This window comes from Bombina bombina, chromosome 4 (assembly GCF_027579735.1).
Source record: "Bombina bombina isolate aBomBom1 chromosome 4, aBomBom1.pri, whole genome shotgun sequence".
NCBI classification, from domain to species: Eukaryota; Metazoa; Chordata; class Amphibia; order Anura; family Bombinatoridae; genus Bombina; species Bombina bombina.
In genome coordinates, this window is record NC_069502.1 from 1169219020 (window position 1) to 1169239888 (window position 20869).

The window sequence follows — 20869 nt, forward strand, 5'->3', positions numbered from 1 at the left end:
CATTTGTCTCTGTATCATTTAGATAAGGCTTTTATTTAGAATTTGTCTATGTCTATGTTTATTAAACATTGTCTATGTTGTTCCTAATGTGTTTATTCGTGTTATGTGCCCTAGTAGTTAGCTGTGGGGTCAAATGTTATGGTTTGCCGGTGTTTTTTTTTTTTAACCGGAAATGGCCGCTGAGATGTAAACATCCGGTTAAGCTATATCGGATGTTATGGGTGAGGCGGAAGTGGTATTTACTCTGTACCAATCAGATCCGGAGGGGCAGAAAGCAGTTATCCCACATGTAGAGCCAGTTTTACAACTTGGCATGAAATATATGACAAAATACCGGTACGTTTCTGAACCGGAAGTAGCCGGAAAAAGTAAGATACTTTAACATCCGGTAAGATTGAGCCGGATGTTGCACCTTACCGGTCATGGTTAAACCGGAAGTGGTGTGTATCCTAGCCTATTCAAATTCAAAGGGACAAAAATTGTTAACCTTGGTATTTGTCTAGTGAACAAAATCAATGTAGGGATCACGGTACAGAGAGTGTATATTGTAAAATACACAGTTTATATATATTGGAAAATATATATATATATCGAAAAATACATAATCTAATAAATAGAGATCTAAAAAACCTTAAAGGAACTTTTGGAAACTTTCTAAAAAACTTTTTAGGATAAAAATATAAAAGATATGTAGTATAAAGAAAAACTTTTTTACAATGCATCTATGATTGGTTAGAAAATCTATAGAAGGAGTACATTTGTATCAACCTGTATTCTCTTTTTGTCATGTGCAATATTGGGTATTGGAAGTCTTATTTTCTATCTAAATGTGCCTGGTATAAAAATTAGTTAACCATGTGCGCACTATGATAGGAGTTTTTTGAAATCTGATGTGGATATGAAGGAAACTTGTCTCATACAAGTATATGAATGTATTTATGTAGATTGTGAGATCAATGGGTACTTTTATCGATCTAATTGATTAGTTGTCTTTTGGGGAATTGTGAATTTAAATTTGTTATGAGGTGTAATCATGTTGTTGGTATTGGGATTATGTTACCTCTATACACATTTTAAATTGTGTTTATATTCTTATGAAGAGTCAGGCTTCGGTTACTTTCTAACTTATTCTGTTAGATATTTCCCAGATGGAGAGGTTGCTAAGTCAAGTGTCTCTTATGCTGTTGACATATTATGGGATCATATCTTGTTAATATTATTGGCATCTCATATGCTGTTGACATATTGGGGGATCATATCTTGTTAATGTTATTGGCATCTATATAGTCTCTCTGTATGTGTAATAAGGTTTGTTGGAACTCATCTTATGGCTATTTGAGTAGAGCAATAAAAATAAAGATGATTAGATTGGCTTTAGAGATCCTAATATAGATCTTTGTGTGGATCTATGCAGGACATCTTCATTAGATATATTTTGTTCTTGTCGTGTCATATATTGACCTCGTTATGTTTTCTTTATTGTTTTCCTTCTGTATGAGGGCAGCAGTGTTTTCCGAATAGATATTCAGAAGTCAAATTTATGTGTGTTTCAAGCTTAAAAGATGTGAGAGGTCTTCCTTGTTGTTCAGACCCTTCGGGTAGAGACAATCCAGCTCAAATATCCATCTGGATTCCGCGATTAGGAGCTTCTTTTCATAGTTGCCTCCCCTCCAATTAGGCTTTACTATCTGGATACCATAGAAGTTTAGATCCTTGATGTTTCCTTTGTGTTTAATAGAAAAGTGTCTATACAGTGCGGTGTCTGTGCTGCCATGTTCAATCTGTAGCACATGTTCCCGTATTCTGTCTTTTAGGCATCTCGAGGTTTGTCCGACGTATTGTAGTCCACATTTGCATTGTATTATGTAAATTACCCCCTTGCTGCTGCATCTGATCAGATCCTTTATTTCATGTTTGATACTGGAGTTGTGCGGTGAAAAGTTTTTGATTTTCAAGCCTCTCTTACACGCCTTGCAGCTCGGGCATGGGAAAAAACCTTTTATGGGTTTCCCGGATATATCTCTCGTCTGAGGTGTTGTTGGGCGTGGAATGCTAGGAGATAGAATGTTCTTAAGGTTATCTGATTTTCTATAGATAAATTTCGGTCTGTTGATGAGTGTTTCGCCAATTGTGTCGTCATCCTTCAGTAGATGCCAGTGCTTTTCTATTATTTTCTCGATGGTTCTCCTGTTTTCGATGTACTGCGTGATAAAGGCAACCTCTATGGAGTCGGTGTTCATGTCTCTCCTAATTCTCTTGTCTTTATACTTGAGAAGTTCCTTGCGATCCTTTTGCCTGACTTCTTCTATATCTTTGTGGAGTTTTTCCTCTTCATATCCTCTCTCAAGAAAGCGTTTTTTCAGTTCTTCCGCCTGGGTTTCCCATAAAATGGGGTCCGAACAGTTCTTTTTCAATCTTAGTAACTGTCAGGAGGGAACAGGGCGAATCGATTACACATCCATATTCAAAAATTTAGAGAGGCTGCTAATTCAAGAAGTGAAATATAAGGCTGAAATTATATTCTTAAGGAAATGTCTAGAATTAAACATCATCCCGAAAGGGCTGCTAATCAATAAAGAATGTGCATTTCAATCAGATAACCCAGAGTTTATTAACAAATGGGGTAACATACTTATCACAGCATCAAAGTCCCTCATGGAAGCCATCATCGAACATAGAGAATCTATCCTGAAACAGGTAGATATAGAGATAAAAACAAATGAAGATGATCTGATTGGACCAGAAGGCCAATTAATAGAAACCACAGAGATTCTAGAGAAAAAAGAACACCTAGATAAGAAAATATCGAAAATTAGAGAGGACATCACAAACAAAAAAAGTAAGAAATTGAACAGAGAACTAAACCTCATCAGAAACAAGGACACTAATGAAAACAACACCATTGAGGACAACAACATGGAAACCCCTTGCCCCGATAACTCGAACCAAAGACCATCAGCTAACGAAGAAGAATGGACAACAGTTTCCTACAAAAAGAACAGACAAAAACCGAGATTCCACAATAGAGGGGAACATACTTATGAATATGAACCACATACCCCAAAAGATAAAAACAATGAATATGGACAAAGACAATATAACAACTACCAGAGGTGGAACCCGGAAAGACGCAACCAAGCATATGGCAATGAGGGTCAATGGGGATACCACTATCGTCCAAATGGAGTAATGAATCACAGGAATAACCGAAAAGAGGATCCTTTTCTTCACAAGGAATCGGACTACCATCATTCCCAAAGACCACATCAGTTTAAGGAAGGTTTCAACTCTCCAAGGTGGAATTTCAATGAAAAATTCACATATAGAAGAAACCAATATCCAAGATGGAGAAACTATGATAGACCATACTACAGAAGGGACTATGACCAACAACATTACAGGAGACAACACAACTTTGGATATGAGGAGCAAATGCACACACCAAATAGAACTTACGAGAATCAATTTCAGCCCAACCACACCAACTACTCCCACAATTCCTATCACAATAGGATGGAACATAACTTCAGAATGGAACATCAAGGGTATAGAAATACACCCAACACCAACAGGTCGAAGCCAAGTGACAACAAAGAAAACCGGGCAAACAAACAAGTCGACCAAAGACAGTTAAACCCTACATCCACTAACATTATTTCTAACGTCAACCACAATGACGTTCCCACAGCCTCCAATTCCAGTCATTTTTTAGTGAATCACCAATTGACGACCAAAGAACTAGAAAGAACCTCCATAAAGAGGAAGAATTCCAACACAGACGAATTCCAACACCCTATGGAAAAAAGAATAAGCACAGAGGAAAGAGGGGCGGAAGGAGAATAAATGGCAAAATTGAGAAAGAACATACAAACAGTCCAGAGAATGAAGTGAATACCAAGGGAATATACAACCTCAGCTCTATTACTCTAACGGACAAAGAAAAATCTATTTTAAGCTACGGCCTCTCCTTTGCCCCATCCAAAGGCCTCAACAAATTTGACACATTTGTCAACATCAAACAATTCACAAGAAAGCTAACACTGAAACGGCATTTTATGAAGTCACCTCTCGAATATGACAATAGACCCACAGATTCATACCAACACACTGACTTAAAACCCAACTCATCCTTCTACCCTACATCCAGCAAGGGCAACGCCATCGAAATCTTTGAGACGATGGTATGCAACGACTTGAAGAAAATCAGTCAGAATCAACTAATGAAACACAAACAAAATCTATCTAAGAGCCAGATGCTAACCATCAAAGCACTGGAAAAGAACAGAAACTTAGTGATCAAACCCGCCGACAAGGGGGGCGGCATAGTAGTCCTGGATAAAGAAGACTACTACACAGAATGCAGACGAATCTTGTCAGACACCAAGACCTACGAAATTATGAGGAACAACCCCACAGATGGTTTCAAGAAGGAAATGGACAGGATTCTAGGAGAGGCACATAACAACAAAATACTGAACCATAAAGAATTCAGATACATAAGCGTGGAGCATCCCATCACTCCCGTCTTCTACTACCTCCCGAAAATCCATAAGACCCTCCACAACCCTCCGGGAAGACCCATCATATCCGGCATAGGGTCTCTAACCAGTAATCTGTCTGAATATCTAGATAAGAACTTACAGAAATATGTGACACAACTACCATCGTACGTGAGAGATTCCACACAGATTCTGAACAGTCTGGAGAATACAGAATGGAAAGAGAACTACCTACTCGCCACCTGTGACGTCACCTCCCTATATACCTGCATACCACACAAAGGAGGTCGAGAAGCTGTAGAGTACTTTCTCAAGAAGGACCACACAGTGCCGGCACTACAGAAGACATTCATTCTGGAAGGGATTAACTATATTCTAACGCACAACTATTTCCACCACGATGGGAAATTTTATAGACAGCTGTGCGGCACCGCCATGGGGACTAGGTTCGCGCCGAGCTATGCGAACCTTTACATGGGCAAATGGGAACACATATTTTGGGAGTCGTGCCCAGCCGGCGCGGACCTAGTCTCCTACTACAGGTACATAGATGACATCCTCCTGATATGGAAAGGCTCCAAAGAAGATTTAGAACACACTATAAGGGTTATGAATAACAACACCAACAACCTGAAATTTACCTACGAGATCAGTGACAAGGAAATCACATTCCTCGATCTAAAAATTACCATCAAAAATGGGAAACTTCAGACTTCAACATTTTTTAAACCTGTGGATTGTAACAACTATGTCCACAGGGACAGCTGCCATCATTTCAAATGGAAGGAGAATATACCAAAGGGACAGTTACTAAGATTGAAAAAGAACTGTTCGGACCCCATTTTATGGGAAACCCAGGCGGAAGAACTGAAAAAACGCTTTCTTGAGAGAGGATATGAAGAGGAAAAACTCCACAAAGATATAGAAGAAGTCAGGCAAAAGGATCGCAAGGAACTTCTCAAGTATAAAGACAAGAGAATTAGGAGAGACATGAACACCGACTCCATAGTGGTTGCCTTTATCACGCAGTACATCGAAAACAGGAGAACCATCGAGAAAATAATAGAAAAGCACTGGCATCTACTGAAGGATGACGACACAATTGGCGAAACACTCATCAACAGACCGAAATTTATCTATAGAAAATCAGATAACCTTAAGAACATTCTATCTCCTAGCATTCCACGCCCAACAACACCTCAGACGAGAGATATATCCGGGAAACCCATAAAAGGTTTTTTCCCATGCCCGAGCTGCAAGGCGTGTAAGAGAGGCTTGAAAATCAAAAACTTTTCACCGCACAACTCCAGTATCAAACATGAAATAAAGGATCTGATCAGATGCAGCAGCAAGGGGGTAATTTACATAATACAATGCAAATGTGGACTACAATACGTCGGACAAACCTCGAGATGCCTAAAAGACAGAATACGGGAACATGTGCTACAGATTGAACATGGCAGCACAGACACCGCACTGTATAGACACTTTTCTATTAAACACAAAGGAAACATCAAGGATCTAAACTTCTATGGTATCCAGATAGTAAAGCCTAATTGGAGGGGAGGCAACTATGAAAAGAAGCTCCTAATCGCGGAATCCAGATGGATATTTGAGCTGGATTGTCTCTACCCGAAGGGTCTGAACAACAAGGAAGACCTCTCACATCTTTTAAGCTTGAAACACACATAAATTTGACTTCTGAATATCTATTCGGAAAACACTGCTGCCCTCATACAGAAGGAAAACAATAAAGAAAACATAACGAGGTCAATATATGACACGACAAGAACAAAATATATCTAATGAAGATGTCCTGCATAGATCCACACAAAGATCTATATTAGGATCTCTAAAGCCAATCTAATCATCTTTATTTTTATTGCTCTACTCAAATAGCCATAAGATGAGTTCCAACAAACCTTATTACACATACAGAGAGACTATATAGATGCCAATAACATTAACAAGATATGATCCCCCAATATGTCAACAGCATATGAGATGCCAATAATATTAACAAGATATGATCCCATAATATGTCAACAGCATAAGAGACACTTGACTTAGCAACCTCTCCATCTGGGAAATATCTAACAGAATAAGTTAGAAAGTAACCGAAGCCTGACTCTTCATAAGAATATAAACACAATTTAAAATGTGTATAGAGGTAACATAATCCCAATACCAACAACATGATTACACCTCATAACAAATTTAAATTCACAATTCCCCAAAAGACAACTAATCAATTAGATCGATAAAAGTACCCATTGATCTCACAATCTACATAAATACATTCATATACTTGTATGAGACAAGTTTCCTTCATATCCACATCAGATTTCAAAAAACTCCTATCATAGTGCGCACATGGTTAACTAATTTTTATACCAGGCACATTTAGATAGAAAATAAGACTTCCAATACCCAATATTGCACATGACAAAAAGAGAATACAGGTTGATACAAATGTACTCCTTCTATAGATTTTCTAACCAATCATAGATGCATTGTAAAAAAGTTTTTCTTTATACTACATATCTTTTATATTTTTATCCTAAAAAATTTTTTAGAAAGTTTCCAAAAGTTCCTTTAAGGTTTTTTAGATCTCTATTTATTAGATTATGTATTTTTCGATATATATATATATATTTTCCAATATATATAAACTGTGTATTTTACAATATACACTCTCTGTACCGTGATCCCTACATTGATTTTGTTCACTAGACAAATACCAAGGTTAACACTTTTTGTCCCTTTGAATTTGAATAGGCTAGGATACACACCACTTCCGGTTTAACCATGACCGGTAAGGTGCAACATCCGGCTCAATCTTACCGGATGTTAAAGTATCTTACTTTTTCCGGCTACTTCCGGTTCAGAAACGTACCGGTATTTTGTCATATATTTCATGCCAAGTTGTAAAACTGGCTCTACATGTGGGATAACTGCTTTCTGCCCCTCCGGATCTGATTGGTACAGAGTAAATACCACTTCCGCCTCACCCATAACATCCGATATAGCTTAACCGGATGTTTACATCTCAGCGGCCATTTCCGGTTAAAAAAAAAAAACACCGGCAAACCATAACATTTGACCCCACAGCTAACTACTAGGGCACATAACACGAATAAACACATTAGGAACAACATAGACAATGTTTAATAAACATAGACATAGACAAATTCTAAATAAAAGCCTTATCTAAATGATACAGAGACAAATGTGAACTTTTTTTTTTTTTTTTTTTTTTTTTTTTTTTTTTTATACAGATGAGCACTTCCGGCTCAACACTTCCGGCACCACATTTTTGGCGCGAAATTTTGGCGCAAAATTTTGGCGCAAAAAAATTTGGCGCAATTTCAATGCAATTTGATTGGTTAGAGAAAGGTATAAAGTCTTCAGCTCACCCACACCATACTATAGTCTTGATAAAGGCCTCTCTTGAGGGCCGAAACGCGTTGACAGAGCTATGGTGAGCTATTTATTCCTTGATTGTTGAATTATAATACAGTATTACACTATTGTTATTATCTTTTATTTTCAGGGTTTGAAGATTCCCTAGGATTATTTTTATTTATATTTTTGTATTTTTGCTTATTTTTATTTTTTATTTTTTATTTTTATACAGCAAATAATTTTTCTACATGGAAACATAACCCCTCCACATAAGCCCCCTTTTTGGGATCACTCTCACTAGTTTGTGCACATACTAATCATTTATTTTTTGTTTTTTATCTTTTGGATATTTTACATCTTTTTTGGACTTATTTTTATCACTATTTTGGATTGACTTCACGGATTATTCTTTGTCACCATATTTTGATAGACCTTTTTTTCTACCTTCATTTTGATGTTTTTTAAATGTCTCTTTGAAATGTTTTTTGCAAAGCTTTTTTAATAGAACTTTTGAATCTGCTGGATTTGCACTATTCATTTATACCACGTTTTTGGACAACACTTACATTTGGACAGTTTATTTTTTGGATACACATGTGAAAATCTATTTATATCTCTTAACTTTGAGAAGGGATTTTTGGACACTACTTAACCTTTTTTTATATATCTCTTAACTTTGAGAAGGGATTATTGGACATTATTTACTTTTCATTGTTTTTTATTATTTTTTATTGTTTATTATTTTCAGATTTATGCCAACACACTATATATGAGACGAATTTTATGAGACATTATACATACAGCTAAAAAGCAAAACACGCGTGTTTTTATAGATATTTATGTGTTTATGTGTTTTTACACATTATTTCTTGCCGTTCTGTTAAAATATATTTTAAACGACACCCTTGTTTTATATGTTTAATATGTATTAAATGCTTTTATGTATCAACTGTGCCACTCTTAGATCTTATATCTAGATATCAAAACCTACACATCTATACAGCACAACTACCATAATTGTAGCTGAGCTATAGCGCTATACAATTTCTCAGACAGAATACCATATTTTCACACCTATACCGCACCAGACCTCGCCAAGATTTGGCGCTCCTTTCTAAACCACGTTTTGGATTTTAGAACCTTGACCCTCCTACATGCTATGCAGTGATTGCTTGATATGTTGATATGCACAGGAACTCAGTTATATCTGTGCTTAAAGTGATTGTAAAGTTTAATGAATATGTTTTCGTTTTTTTAAAATACTATTAAAAACAGGGGCACTTTTATTCATTAAACTTTACATTGCAGCGTTTTTTTTAAATACCTTTTTCTTTAGGAAACCCAGACCGGCGATACTCCGCCTGCATCTCATGCCGTACTTAGCATATCGATTACTAAACCGGCTTCCTCCAATCATTGCATGGCCTCACTAGCTGGATGCTCTGGGGTGCACATTCACTTTAACTGGCCACAACGAAGAAAATAAGATAAACAACCCTCAATAGGTTTTTCAAGGGTGTTTCCTGCAAATTTTGCAAAATAACAAGTAACCCCTTAATGACCACAATGTAGTCTGTACGTCGCTTGTTCGTTAAGAGTTTTTCAGGCCAAAATAGTGTGGGTCTCGCTGCCGGCGGCAAGACTGCGCTTTCTGTTGCTAGTTTTTAAGGGGTTTAAATGCTTTTAATTTATGTGTTTTATTACAGATATTTTGCTCAAAGGGACATAAAACCGAATTCTTTTTCTTTTAATAATTCTAATAGACCATACGATTTTTAAATAACTTTTGAATTTACTCCTATTATCGAATTAGCTTCATTCTTTTGGTGTCCTTTGTTGAAGGAACAGCAATGCACTACTGGTAACTAGCTAAACATATCAGGTGAGTCAATCATTTGAGGCATATATGTGCAACTACCAATCAGCAGCTATCCCCCAGTAGTGTTGCTCCTAATCATACCTAGGTATACTTTTCAACAAGGGATACCAAGAGAACGAAGCAAATTAGATACTGTAAGATAATTGGAAAGTTGTTTAGAATTCTATGCTCTTTCTGAATCTTGGGGGTTTATATCCCTTTTCTGATGCATATATAGAAAAATGACTTTAATGTCCTTTTAATGTAGTCCCAAGGAGCATATTTTCTTTTTAGTGTTTAACAGTATTGTTGATTGTAGAATAAAATAGTGTGTAGCTATTTCTAAGAGACAAATATAACGTCTTTCTAATGCTTGTGTGCAAAATAACATATACATGAAGTATGAGGGTACATATTGTTTTTAGCAGATATCTCTACCTATTTTGTAGTGGGTAATTCCAGAATTATGGCGGTCAACAATATATTTTCTCTTTATGAATTTATTGATAGGTGGAATATAGCAGCAGAACAGAAGACATTGTTCGTGTGTGGAATCCTTGGGGACAGGGCGAATGGAATGGGCGATGGAGCGATGGGTATGTTTTAGTTTTCGTTTTGGAGAAAGAGTAAATGGTAAAATTCTCTCTGACAAGAAGAAAAACTCCCTGCACTATACTGGTGTATTTGTATTATCTTGTGTTTAGTTTTAAAAAGAAGACTTGCTTAGAAAACGTACAAATGCTTTGTATCTTTAAAACAAATAAAAATGTGTATTTTGTCACGTAATCCGATCTGTTTAAAAATATGTTCTATATAATTGCTGTTGCAGTCTGCTCAGTTTAATAATCTGTGCCATAGCACATGTTGACCATTTTCTGCATGTGCCATTATATTGGCTTTTTTTGCTTACAATAGAGAGGGACAGGAACCCCCCAAAATGTATTTCTTGATTTGGATAGAACATACAATTGTAAACAACTTTCCAATTTACTTCTATTATCAAATTTGCTTCAATATCTTGTTATCCTTTGTTGAAGGAACAGCATTGCACTACTGACAGCTATCTGAACACATCTAGTTAGCGAATCAAAAGTGACAAATGCGTGCAAGCACCAATCAGCAGCTAGCTCCCACTAGTGTAGGATATGTGCGTATTCTTTTTCAACAAGGGATATCTAGAGAACGAAGCACATTTGAAAATAAATGTGAATTTAAAAATGTCTTAAAATGGCGTGCTCTATCTGAATCATGCACGTTTAATTTTGACTTTGCTATCCCTTAACCAGCAAGCAGATGGGGAACTCACATAATACGCTTACAATATGTCTGGCAGAGGCTTGGAAAATGCAAGCGCATGTTTTTCATCCAACAAATCATTTGTCTGGCAAAGGTTTGCATATATAAAAAAAAGGCTTGAGAATGTTGTCACGTTGCTTGATTTTGAATAATGGCTCCTGAATTTCATGCGTATTTTGATGCAAATTGTCTGGTTTGCTTAAATTTTGAATTGTCACTTTAATCTGCTGCAAAACATTTCTCAGCCTTAAAATCTGTCACTCGTTTCATGATTGTTTCCTGATTGTATATTCACTTTGCCTCATATGCTCTGTTCCCTGAATCTTTCTAAGATCAGACTACCTCATGGGAGCAGCCTCTTTTAGCCCCATTGTGCCTTTCACATAGGAGACCTTTCCTAAAGTATATCACTCTGATCCCACCTAAAAACAACAGTTCATCCCTGAAATACCAGGCAATCCTCCTCTGACCAAGGAAAATGGCAACTAAAGATGATTCTTTCAGCCTTCTGTGGGCCTATTCAGTAAGGTGCGACCATATCCCTACAGGAACATTTGGGAGGGAATCCACATCTGGTTTTCTCCCATCACCCTTAAAGGGACACTGAACCCAATTTTTTTCTATTGTGATTCAGATAGAGCATGCAATTTTAAGCAACTTTCTAATTTACTCCTATTATCAAATTCTTTTCATTCTCTTGGTATCTTTATTTGAAATGCAAGAATGTAAGTTTAGATGCCGGACCATTTTTGGTGAACACACTGTGTTGTTCTTGCTGATTGGTGGGTAAATTCATCCACCAATAAACAAGTGCTTTCCATGGTTTTGAACCAAAAAATAGCTTAGATGCCTTCTTTTTCAAATAAAGAAGGCAAGAGAACGAAGAAAAATTGATAATAGGAGTAAATTAGAAAGTTGTTTAAAATTGCATGCTCTATATGAATCACGAAAGAAAAAATTTGGGTTCAGTGTCCCTTTAAGGAGACATTCCCAAGGGTCATTGTACAAGCTATTGAGCTACTGTTCCTTCCTGGTTAAGCGCTTCTGTCTGTATAATTATAGTATTTTAAATGTACTTACACTCTTCTTTGATCTATTTTAGTTCATCCCAATGGGAAAGAGTTAGACCTGAAATAAGAAATAAGCTAAATGTGCAAAGGAACGATGGTGAATTTTGGTATGTATGAGACCATCTATGTGATTAAAATATTTAATTTATAATAATAAATGTTAATAATATGATGACACATTAATATTATGCTATTTAAAAAAAATTATTATAATAATGACTATAAAAAAAATATAGTTACTGCAAGCTGAATTTTATATTCATATCATGTTATCATACATCATTTTATAAATAATGTAATATAATTTATTTACATATAATAATGATCTAATTAACCAAAAATCAATAATTAACTTACACTCAGATTGACAAACATTACATTATCTATTTATAAATATTGTATAAAAAAACAAATCTGTATTATTTAAAAACAAAGCATTTTTTTTAGTTTTCAAATATAGGTTTTAAAGACATCAGATTTTTTTTAAATAACTATTCCTTCTGTTTCGCTGTTTAGCCCTCAATTCATTCTTTATTATTATAATATTTTTGTTAACTTTAAAGGGACACTCTGCTACAGCATTTTAATATAAAATAAATTATTTAAAGGTTTAAACACATAGTCAAAGTTGCACTCCTGGAGCCCTTAATCTCTGCTCCAGGTAAAAATATGCACAGTGATTGGAGAATATGCATGTGTGCCTGCACCTGATTGTCTCACAAGATGTATTCTCTTCTCAAGTATCACAGAAGCACAATTGTAACTGTATATTTAGGCCTTATGCAGGGGTTAAACACTAAGATAAAAATAATTTGCTTAAAAGTAAAAGCTAAAACAAAATAGAGCATTTTATTTTTATTCTAAAATATCCCTTTAAACCTTATATTTGGAAAATAATTGGATAGTCAGGCTTGCAGCACTTTAAAGTCTTAACCCTTTACACATTGTTTTTAGGATTTCCTGCCAGGATTTTTTACAGAATTATAACTTTGCCACCATTTGTAACCACTCTCCATCTTTCCTGGATTTTGGAAGTCCACAATATGCCTGGAAGACGTTCACTTATATTAACAAATGGGTTGAGGGAAACGCATCTAGCAGTATCAGCACTGCAGGTATGTTTGTTAGGTTTCTACAATATATACAGTCTCTAGATAGTATTATTAAAGGGGCAGTGTACTCTAAAATTAGTTTCCCCATAATGTATTTGCAATGACTTGTTATACCAGTAGCAGAGTATAAAATGTATTAGAAATTGTACCTTTGGGTCTATATTTGTATATGAAATAGCTGGTTTTGTTCTTTGAAAGCACAGCTCATTAAAAGGATTAGAACTACTTATCTTATCACTTTCTATACACAAAAATGCTTCCTTGTCTAATTTCTGTATCTACCAAAGTCCAATACTTTATTATTATCGGTTATTTGTATTGCGCCAACAGATTCTGTAGCGCTAACTTTGAGAGACAAACAGAAAATTATCGTTACTTATCTCTTCTTCTCCAACCGGGAATGTACTTTTTTCTGATGGATATGTTTGCTTGCCTTTTCTATTGCCATTACTTATTAAAATTTTCATTATAGGTAGGGACACCACAGACAAAAGCAGCTATTTCAAATGTCAAAACAAAGATACATTATCTATTTGTAAACAATTTAATACACTCCAGCAGGTAAAATGGATAACTAGGGACAAATTAAACAGTCCCTTTAACTATGTGCATTAGTTTTATTCGATTGACTCTACCATCAGGTTTAAATTTATATCGGCTAAACTCTTTGTTGCTAAAGAAAATTGCAGCACAAGTGCTACTCGGCAGCTATGGGGTTCAGTCGATAAGTATTGTGCTACCATTTGCTCCTTTGAGTTTATTTTGCATGTCAAATAGCTGTTGTTACTAATTTAAACCACAGCCGATTGGTATCAAGAGCAAACACATTCAAATGAGCTGAGTCTACAGGAAGCTCAGATCTGCTTATCTTATCTCTCTATACACAAATCTATAAGCTAAGGTACTGAAATGTAGGTTTCATTGGATAGGCATCTATATGCTAAAGGGATAATAAATAGCTTGAGATTGTTATATTTAATTATTAGTTATGCTTAGTAGAAAAGCTTTGTACTTTTCAATAAATATTTGTTTTCCCCTCTTTTCTTGCCAAACAATGCATGTTATACTAACATAATAACCATGACCAGCCTCAAGCCCAGATGGGTTCCTTTAAATTAGGAAAGTGGAAGGTGGAGATTTGGTATTGAAAAACAATTGCAGCAAACAAGATACTTGTTTTATAAATGTTTAGACTTGGCTGATACTGTATGTTATTCTATAGGAACATAACAGTAATGTCTTGTAATCACAAGGTGTTTACTGTGCCTTTTAAGTAGCTAATGAGTTAACCCTGCCTAATGCTACTTTATTGTACTGTAAAATATTATCCCAGTTATTCATTTTACCTGCTGGAGTGTATTAAATAGTTTAAAAAATAAATAAATGAATTTACCTTTTTATTGTCCTTTGCAATAGCTGATTTTGCCTGCTGAAACCTCCACAAGTTCAATACTGCAGTATTGTCTATATAAAACCTAATGGGGCATTCTAACCAAAAGTGGAATGTACACAGGAGCATTTCCCTTTTGATTTGAAGCATTTTTGCAATTTACATTTATTAGCAAAAATGCCTCTAGTACAAGCTATATCTGTTTCAAGAGTGTACTTAAAGGGACAGTCTACTTCACAATTTGTATTGTTTAAAAAGATAGATAATCCCTTTATTATACATTCTCCAGTTTTGCATAACCAACATGGTACCTAAGCCTCTGCAGACTGCCCCCTTATCTCACTTCTTTTGAAAGACTTGCATTTTAACCAATCAGTGCTGACTCATAAATAACTCCTCGGGACTGAGCACAATATTATCTATATGGCACAGCTACTAGCCCTGGATTATGGAATTCTTAATGGTGCGCAAATTGCCCCTTGCACTATCACCTATCTGCTCCCAAAGACAGATATATAATGGAAAGATACAAGAAATATATAAATTGGTGAGAGTGCGCTAGCAGCAGCAGAGGATGTGTCCCTGGTATAGGCAAATATATAAAATCAATAAAGCAAATAAGTGATAAAATACAAACACATTTATATCAATAAACACATAGGTAAAATCCTGAATTGGTTCGATTGTGCTAAACAGCATCAGGAAATGTGTCACTGATATAGGCAAATGTTTGAATATATTATGAAATCAATAAAGCAAATTTGTTATAAAATACAAACACATTTATTTCAATAAATAAACACATAGGTAAAATCCTGAATTGGTTCGATTGTGCTAAACAGCAGCAGGGAATGTGTCACTGATATAGGCAAATGTTGTTTGAATATATTATGAAATCAATAAAGCAAATTTGTTATAAAATACAAACCCATTTATTTCAATAAACACATAGGTAAAATCCTAATTTTATGACTGGTCTTAAATATTTAAGAACTTAAAGAGTAAAGGCAAGTATTTCAATAATTTAAAAATGCTATTGCATAGAGTTAAAAGGAAATTGGGGATTTACATATACAACTTGTTTGCTAGTTTAGAAATATAGTGGTGCACCACTCTTTATGTTGCGGTAGTAGCTGAATAGCTGATATATCACCAATCGACCTTATTATTTTGGTACAAAAGGTTTGACTGTTTGCACACAAAACAAAGTAAAGTCACACTTTGAGAAGAAAAGTAAAAAATATGTGTATATATATATATGAATCGTTTCAATAAACGACTAGTCCCAATTGTATTTTCCTTTAAATATACGTTCCTTGTGCCTGTATAATTTCTTAGTTCTGTAGTTTATAAAGTGCCCAGTTTCATTTAGATGTAATAGTTCGTAGTTGGATCGTGTGTATAATTGGCAATATCGGCTACTTTACCTCTGCATGCCTTTCGGTCTCTTTGTGGGTATGTCTCCTCCACTCACCTTCTGGCATAGGTAACGCTGCAGCTTCGCTGATAGTCGTTTGATGTCACACAGAAAGCCACATCAAGTGGTGAAACGCGTTGATGGTCCTACTGCCTACAGGAATCTAACTTTGCCCAACAAAAGGAATACATAGTGACCAAGGATTGCAAAGGATTGCATTGGCACTATTTTTCTTCATCCAAAACTACAGATACTCTCTGCGCAGAGTGGAAGCCGGATCTACTTTCAGGAGAAAAAATTGGCATGTGACGTCAACGACTATCAGCGAGGCTGCAGCGTTACCTATGCCAGAAGGTGAGTGGAGGAGACATACCCACAAAGAGACCGAAAGGCATGCAGAGGTAAAGTAGCCGATATTGCCAATTATACACACGATCCAACTACGAACTATTACATCTAAATGAAACTGGGCACTTTATAAACTACAGAACTAAGAAATTATACAGGCACAAGGAACGTATATTTAAAGGAAAATACAATTGGGACTAGTCGTTTATTGAAACAATTCATATATATACACATATTTTTTACTTTTCTTCTCAAAGTGTGACTTTACTTTGTTTTGTGTGCAAACAGTCAAACCTTTTTGTACCAAAATAATAAGGTGGATTGGTGATATATCAGCTATTCAGCTACTACCGCAACATAAAGAGTGGTGCACCACTATATTTCTAAACTTGTAAACAAGTTGTATATGTAAATCCCCAATTTTATTTTAACTCTATGCAATAGCATTTTTAAATTATTGAAATACTTGCCTTTACTCTTTAAGTTCTTAAATATTTAAGACCAGTCATAAAATTAGGATTTTACCTATGTGTTTATTGAAATAAATGTGTTTGTATTTTATAACAAATTTGCTTTATTGATTTCATAATATATTCAAACAACATTGGCCTATATCAGTGACACATTCCCTGCTGCTGTTTAGCACAATCGAACCAATTCAGGATTTTACCTATGTGTTTATTTATTGAAATAAATGTGTTTGTATTTTATAACAAATTTGCTTTATTGATTTCATAATATATTCAAACAACATTTGCCTATATCAGTGACACATTCCCTGCTGCTGTTTAGCACAATCGAACCAATTCAGGATTTTACCTATGTGTTTACTGATATAAATGTGTTTGTATTTTATCACTTATTTGCTTTATTGATTTTATATATTTGCCTATACCAGTGACACATCCCCTGCTGCTGCTTGCACGCTCTCACCAATTTATATACAGCTACTAGCCCTGTCTAGATGTGAAAAACTGTCAAAATGCACTCAGATAAGAGGCAGCCTTCAAGAGTTTAGAAAAATTACTTTGGGCCTACCTAGGTTTGGCTTTTAACAAAGAATACCAAGAGAACAATGCAAATTTGATGATAAAAGTAATTTGGAAAGTTGTTTAAAATTGCATGCCCTGTCTGTATCAAGAAATTTTATTTTTGACTAAACTGTTCCTTTAATTTGTCCAAACATGCTGGGCTTCCAAAAGTAATTAGTTAGGCTAATTACTGCAGCGCCGGGCACTTAGTGGTTATACCACGCTCTGGCCATAATAGCATATTGGCTTTGTATTTATCCAAATTGACCTTAAAGGGACACTGAACCCAAAAAGTTTATTTCGTGATTCAGATAGAGCATGCAATTTTAAGCAACTTTCTAATTTACTCCTATTATCAATGTTTCTTCTTTCTCTTGCTATCTTTATATGAAAAAGAAGGCATCTAAGCTTTTTTCTTGGTTGAGAACTCTGGACAGCAGTTTTTGATTGGTGGATGAATTTATCCACCAATCAGCAAGGACAACCTAGGTTGTTCACCAAAAATGGGCCGGCATCTAAACTTACATTTTTGCATTTCAAATAAAGATACCAAGAGAATAAAGAACATTTGATAATAGGAGTAAATTAGAAAGTTGCTTAAAATGTCATGCTCTATCTGAATCACAAAAGAAAAAAAATTGGTTACAGTGTCCCTTTAATACTAACAGTAGCCCAGTTGGTTCAAAGACAAGGATTCAAGGATTACAGCAACAAGCAGATACAGGGTGTACCCCGATGATGTCACAGGCCACTTCTTTTCTTTTCACTTCTGTTATTTATTCATTGTGACTATAAGCACACTATAGATTAAAATACAACTGTGTGCACCAATTGGTTTCTTTTTTTCTATGCTTCAAGAGTGTACTTAAGTATGCTTTGTGCACCAGCATTTTAAACTCAGCACATGCACAGAGAGCCTCAGGTGCTTGTATCATCTGTTAATGACTCAATTTACATCAAAGCTGACACAATACAAGCCCCACTGGCATTCTGAGCAGCTGTAGTATTTAAATTGCTGGTGCACTGAGAATATCTAGCTATGCTTCACATGCATGTGCAAAGGAAAATGTTAGCACTAACTTTTACAGGAAGCATTTTTGCTTCTAGTTATTCGTGTAAGTGCATTTCAATTTTGACTGGAATATCCCTTTTGTTTTGTAATCTATTAACAAATCAGTGGGCTGTAAAAGCATTTAGAATAAATTATCTTGTTTGCTGCAATTGTTTTAATTATTACCACCCCACACACTACTAGCCTTATTTGTAGGAACCAATTTAAACTTGTTACTGGAATAGAAAAGATTGCCATGGCTAATTTGTTAGGCAAACTTACATTGCTTTTTTGTTTTTTCTTAACACCTCTGATGATGCCAGTTAGGGGCACACAGCAAAGGGGGTAAATAAGGAAAGTATATTGCAGTTTTCTTTTATTAAAGGGACATGAAACCCAACATCTTTCTTTCATGATTCAGATAGAGAATACAATATTAAACAACATTCCTATTTACTTCTATTATCTAATTTGATTCATTCTTTAGGTATCCTTTGTTGAAGAAATAGCAATGCATATGGATGAGCCAATCACACGAGGCATATATGTGCAATCACCAATCAACATCTGTTAAGCCTATTTAGATATGCTTTTCAACAAAGGATATCAAGACAATAAAGCAAATTAGATAAAATAAGTTAATTGGAAAGTTGTTTAAAATTGCATAATCTTTCTGAATCATGAAAGAAAAAAAAAATGGGTTTCATATCCCGTTAAGCATTATTAAATATTTTAAATTACTATCTAAAATTGTTTTAAGTCCCTTTTACCTATATGACAAGATGATTGATAATACTGAAAATGACCCTATAGTTATTTAAATGACTGAACAAAAATCTCTGGTTCACAGTAAGTGTAATGTTAGCTAAACTATGGGAATAATGATATTACATTTTATAAAAGTACATCATGTACCTATATATTCATGATTGCAAATCTTTTTCTGGCTTATTGCAGACATTTGGAAAAACCCTCAATATTTGATAAATGTTTCTGAATCAGAAGGAGGAAAACGTTGTTATAATGTGACTGTAGCGCTGATGCAGAGTCTGGCAAATGAGCACAGATATAACAATGGCTGGTTCCCAATTGGCTTTCTGTTATGCAAGGTAAATATTTATAATTGGAATAAAACAGTCTCTTTTTTGCATATAACGTTAGTACGATAAACTACAGCCAGCTTATTACTTATAATGTTAAAAGGTGTTAAAGGCACATGAAAGTCATTACATTTCTTTCATACAGGTGTTGAGAGCCCAACAATTATTACTCCTGGGAATTACTCTTCTCTACCACTAAAAGGAAAAGATTCCGAAACACCAAGAGCCCTATAAAACCCCTCCCATCTCACACATACCTCAGTCTTTACTTTGCTTCCGCTGGAGGTGGTTGAAGAATAAAGATGTGCATTTGATCCTTCAGAGAGAGGGGTTTTCAGTCTTTATTGAGGCCCAGTTTACCCTCAGAGTACAGTGCTTGTCAGAGGGATATATATGGGGTATGGTTTGTGATTCTTTTTTACCTCATGGGAAATTTTTCATAAACCTTCCATAATTGGTCACAGCGACTTTTGCCTCTCTCTTTGGATCTACAATATACTCCTATTTTATAACCTCTTCAGATATGTTTCAGTACTGGTTTGGCTGTCTGCTGCTTATTTGTTGGTAAACTAATGTCTATTGGTATGTTTCATTTATTAACATTTAGACGCTTTATAGCTATGTTACAGGCACTTTTAAGTTCATATATATATTTGCATATATATATACAGTATATATATATATATATATATATATATATATATATATATATATATATATATATATGAAAAAGGAAGAATTGTGCATATGGCGCAATAGCGAACCACCAGGACAAGTAATTGGATCAATAATAAATGCTGCCCTAATCTATCTGCCAGGTTCGGAGAGTCCCCACACCCTCCAGCCTAGGTAAGAGAAGATATGTAAAAAAGAGAGTTGATAGAAAAAAGGGCGCAAATAAAATATATAACACAGAATATCAATACTAATAGAATCAGTAATATTAATAATATATTGTCTTACTAGGATATCGGACCTCTCTGCATGAGTATCGTGATTCATCAGAAAAATGGCTAATGTCTAGTATCAAATGAAAATAGTAGTAGTATAACTTATTGGACTAAAAAGTACAGTGATACTATTAGTATATATGGTACCCTGTATAGAAATATTAATAAATATATTAAAACACAAAATACACAGTACAATGCAGTGATAATAAACGGATACACTAATATCCCTGTTGTAAACTGAGCATAGAATACATGGAAAGCATAAAATACATATCAATATAATCTAATCACTTGGCATAAATCTTAAATGACATTCAAAATACAGGAGTCTCTTGATAG

General features: G+C 35.0%; 1 protein-coding gene across 1 annotated transcript in view; it reads left to right on the forward strand.

Annotated features, from left to right (window-relative positions):
* LOC128658136 (calpain-13-like) overlaps positions 1–20869 on the forward strand; it is a 281469-nt gene that overhangs the window by 171418 nt on the left and 89182 nt on the right. Inside the window, exons 8-11 of the mRNA XM_053712636.1 lie at positions 10273–10358; positions 12161–12235; positions 13083–13243; positions 19435–19586. Of these exons, the coding sequence (XP_053568611.1) occupies positions 10273–10358; positions 12161–12235; positions 13083–13243; positions 19435–19586 (474 nt within the window). The remainder of the gene's footprint in view (positions 1–10272; positions 10359–12160; positions 12236–13082; positions 13244–19434; positions 19587–20869) is intronic.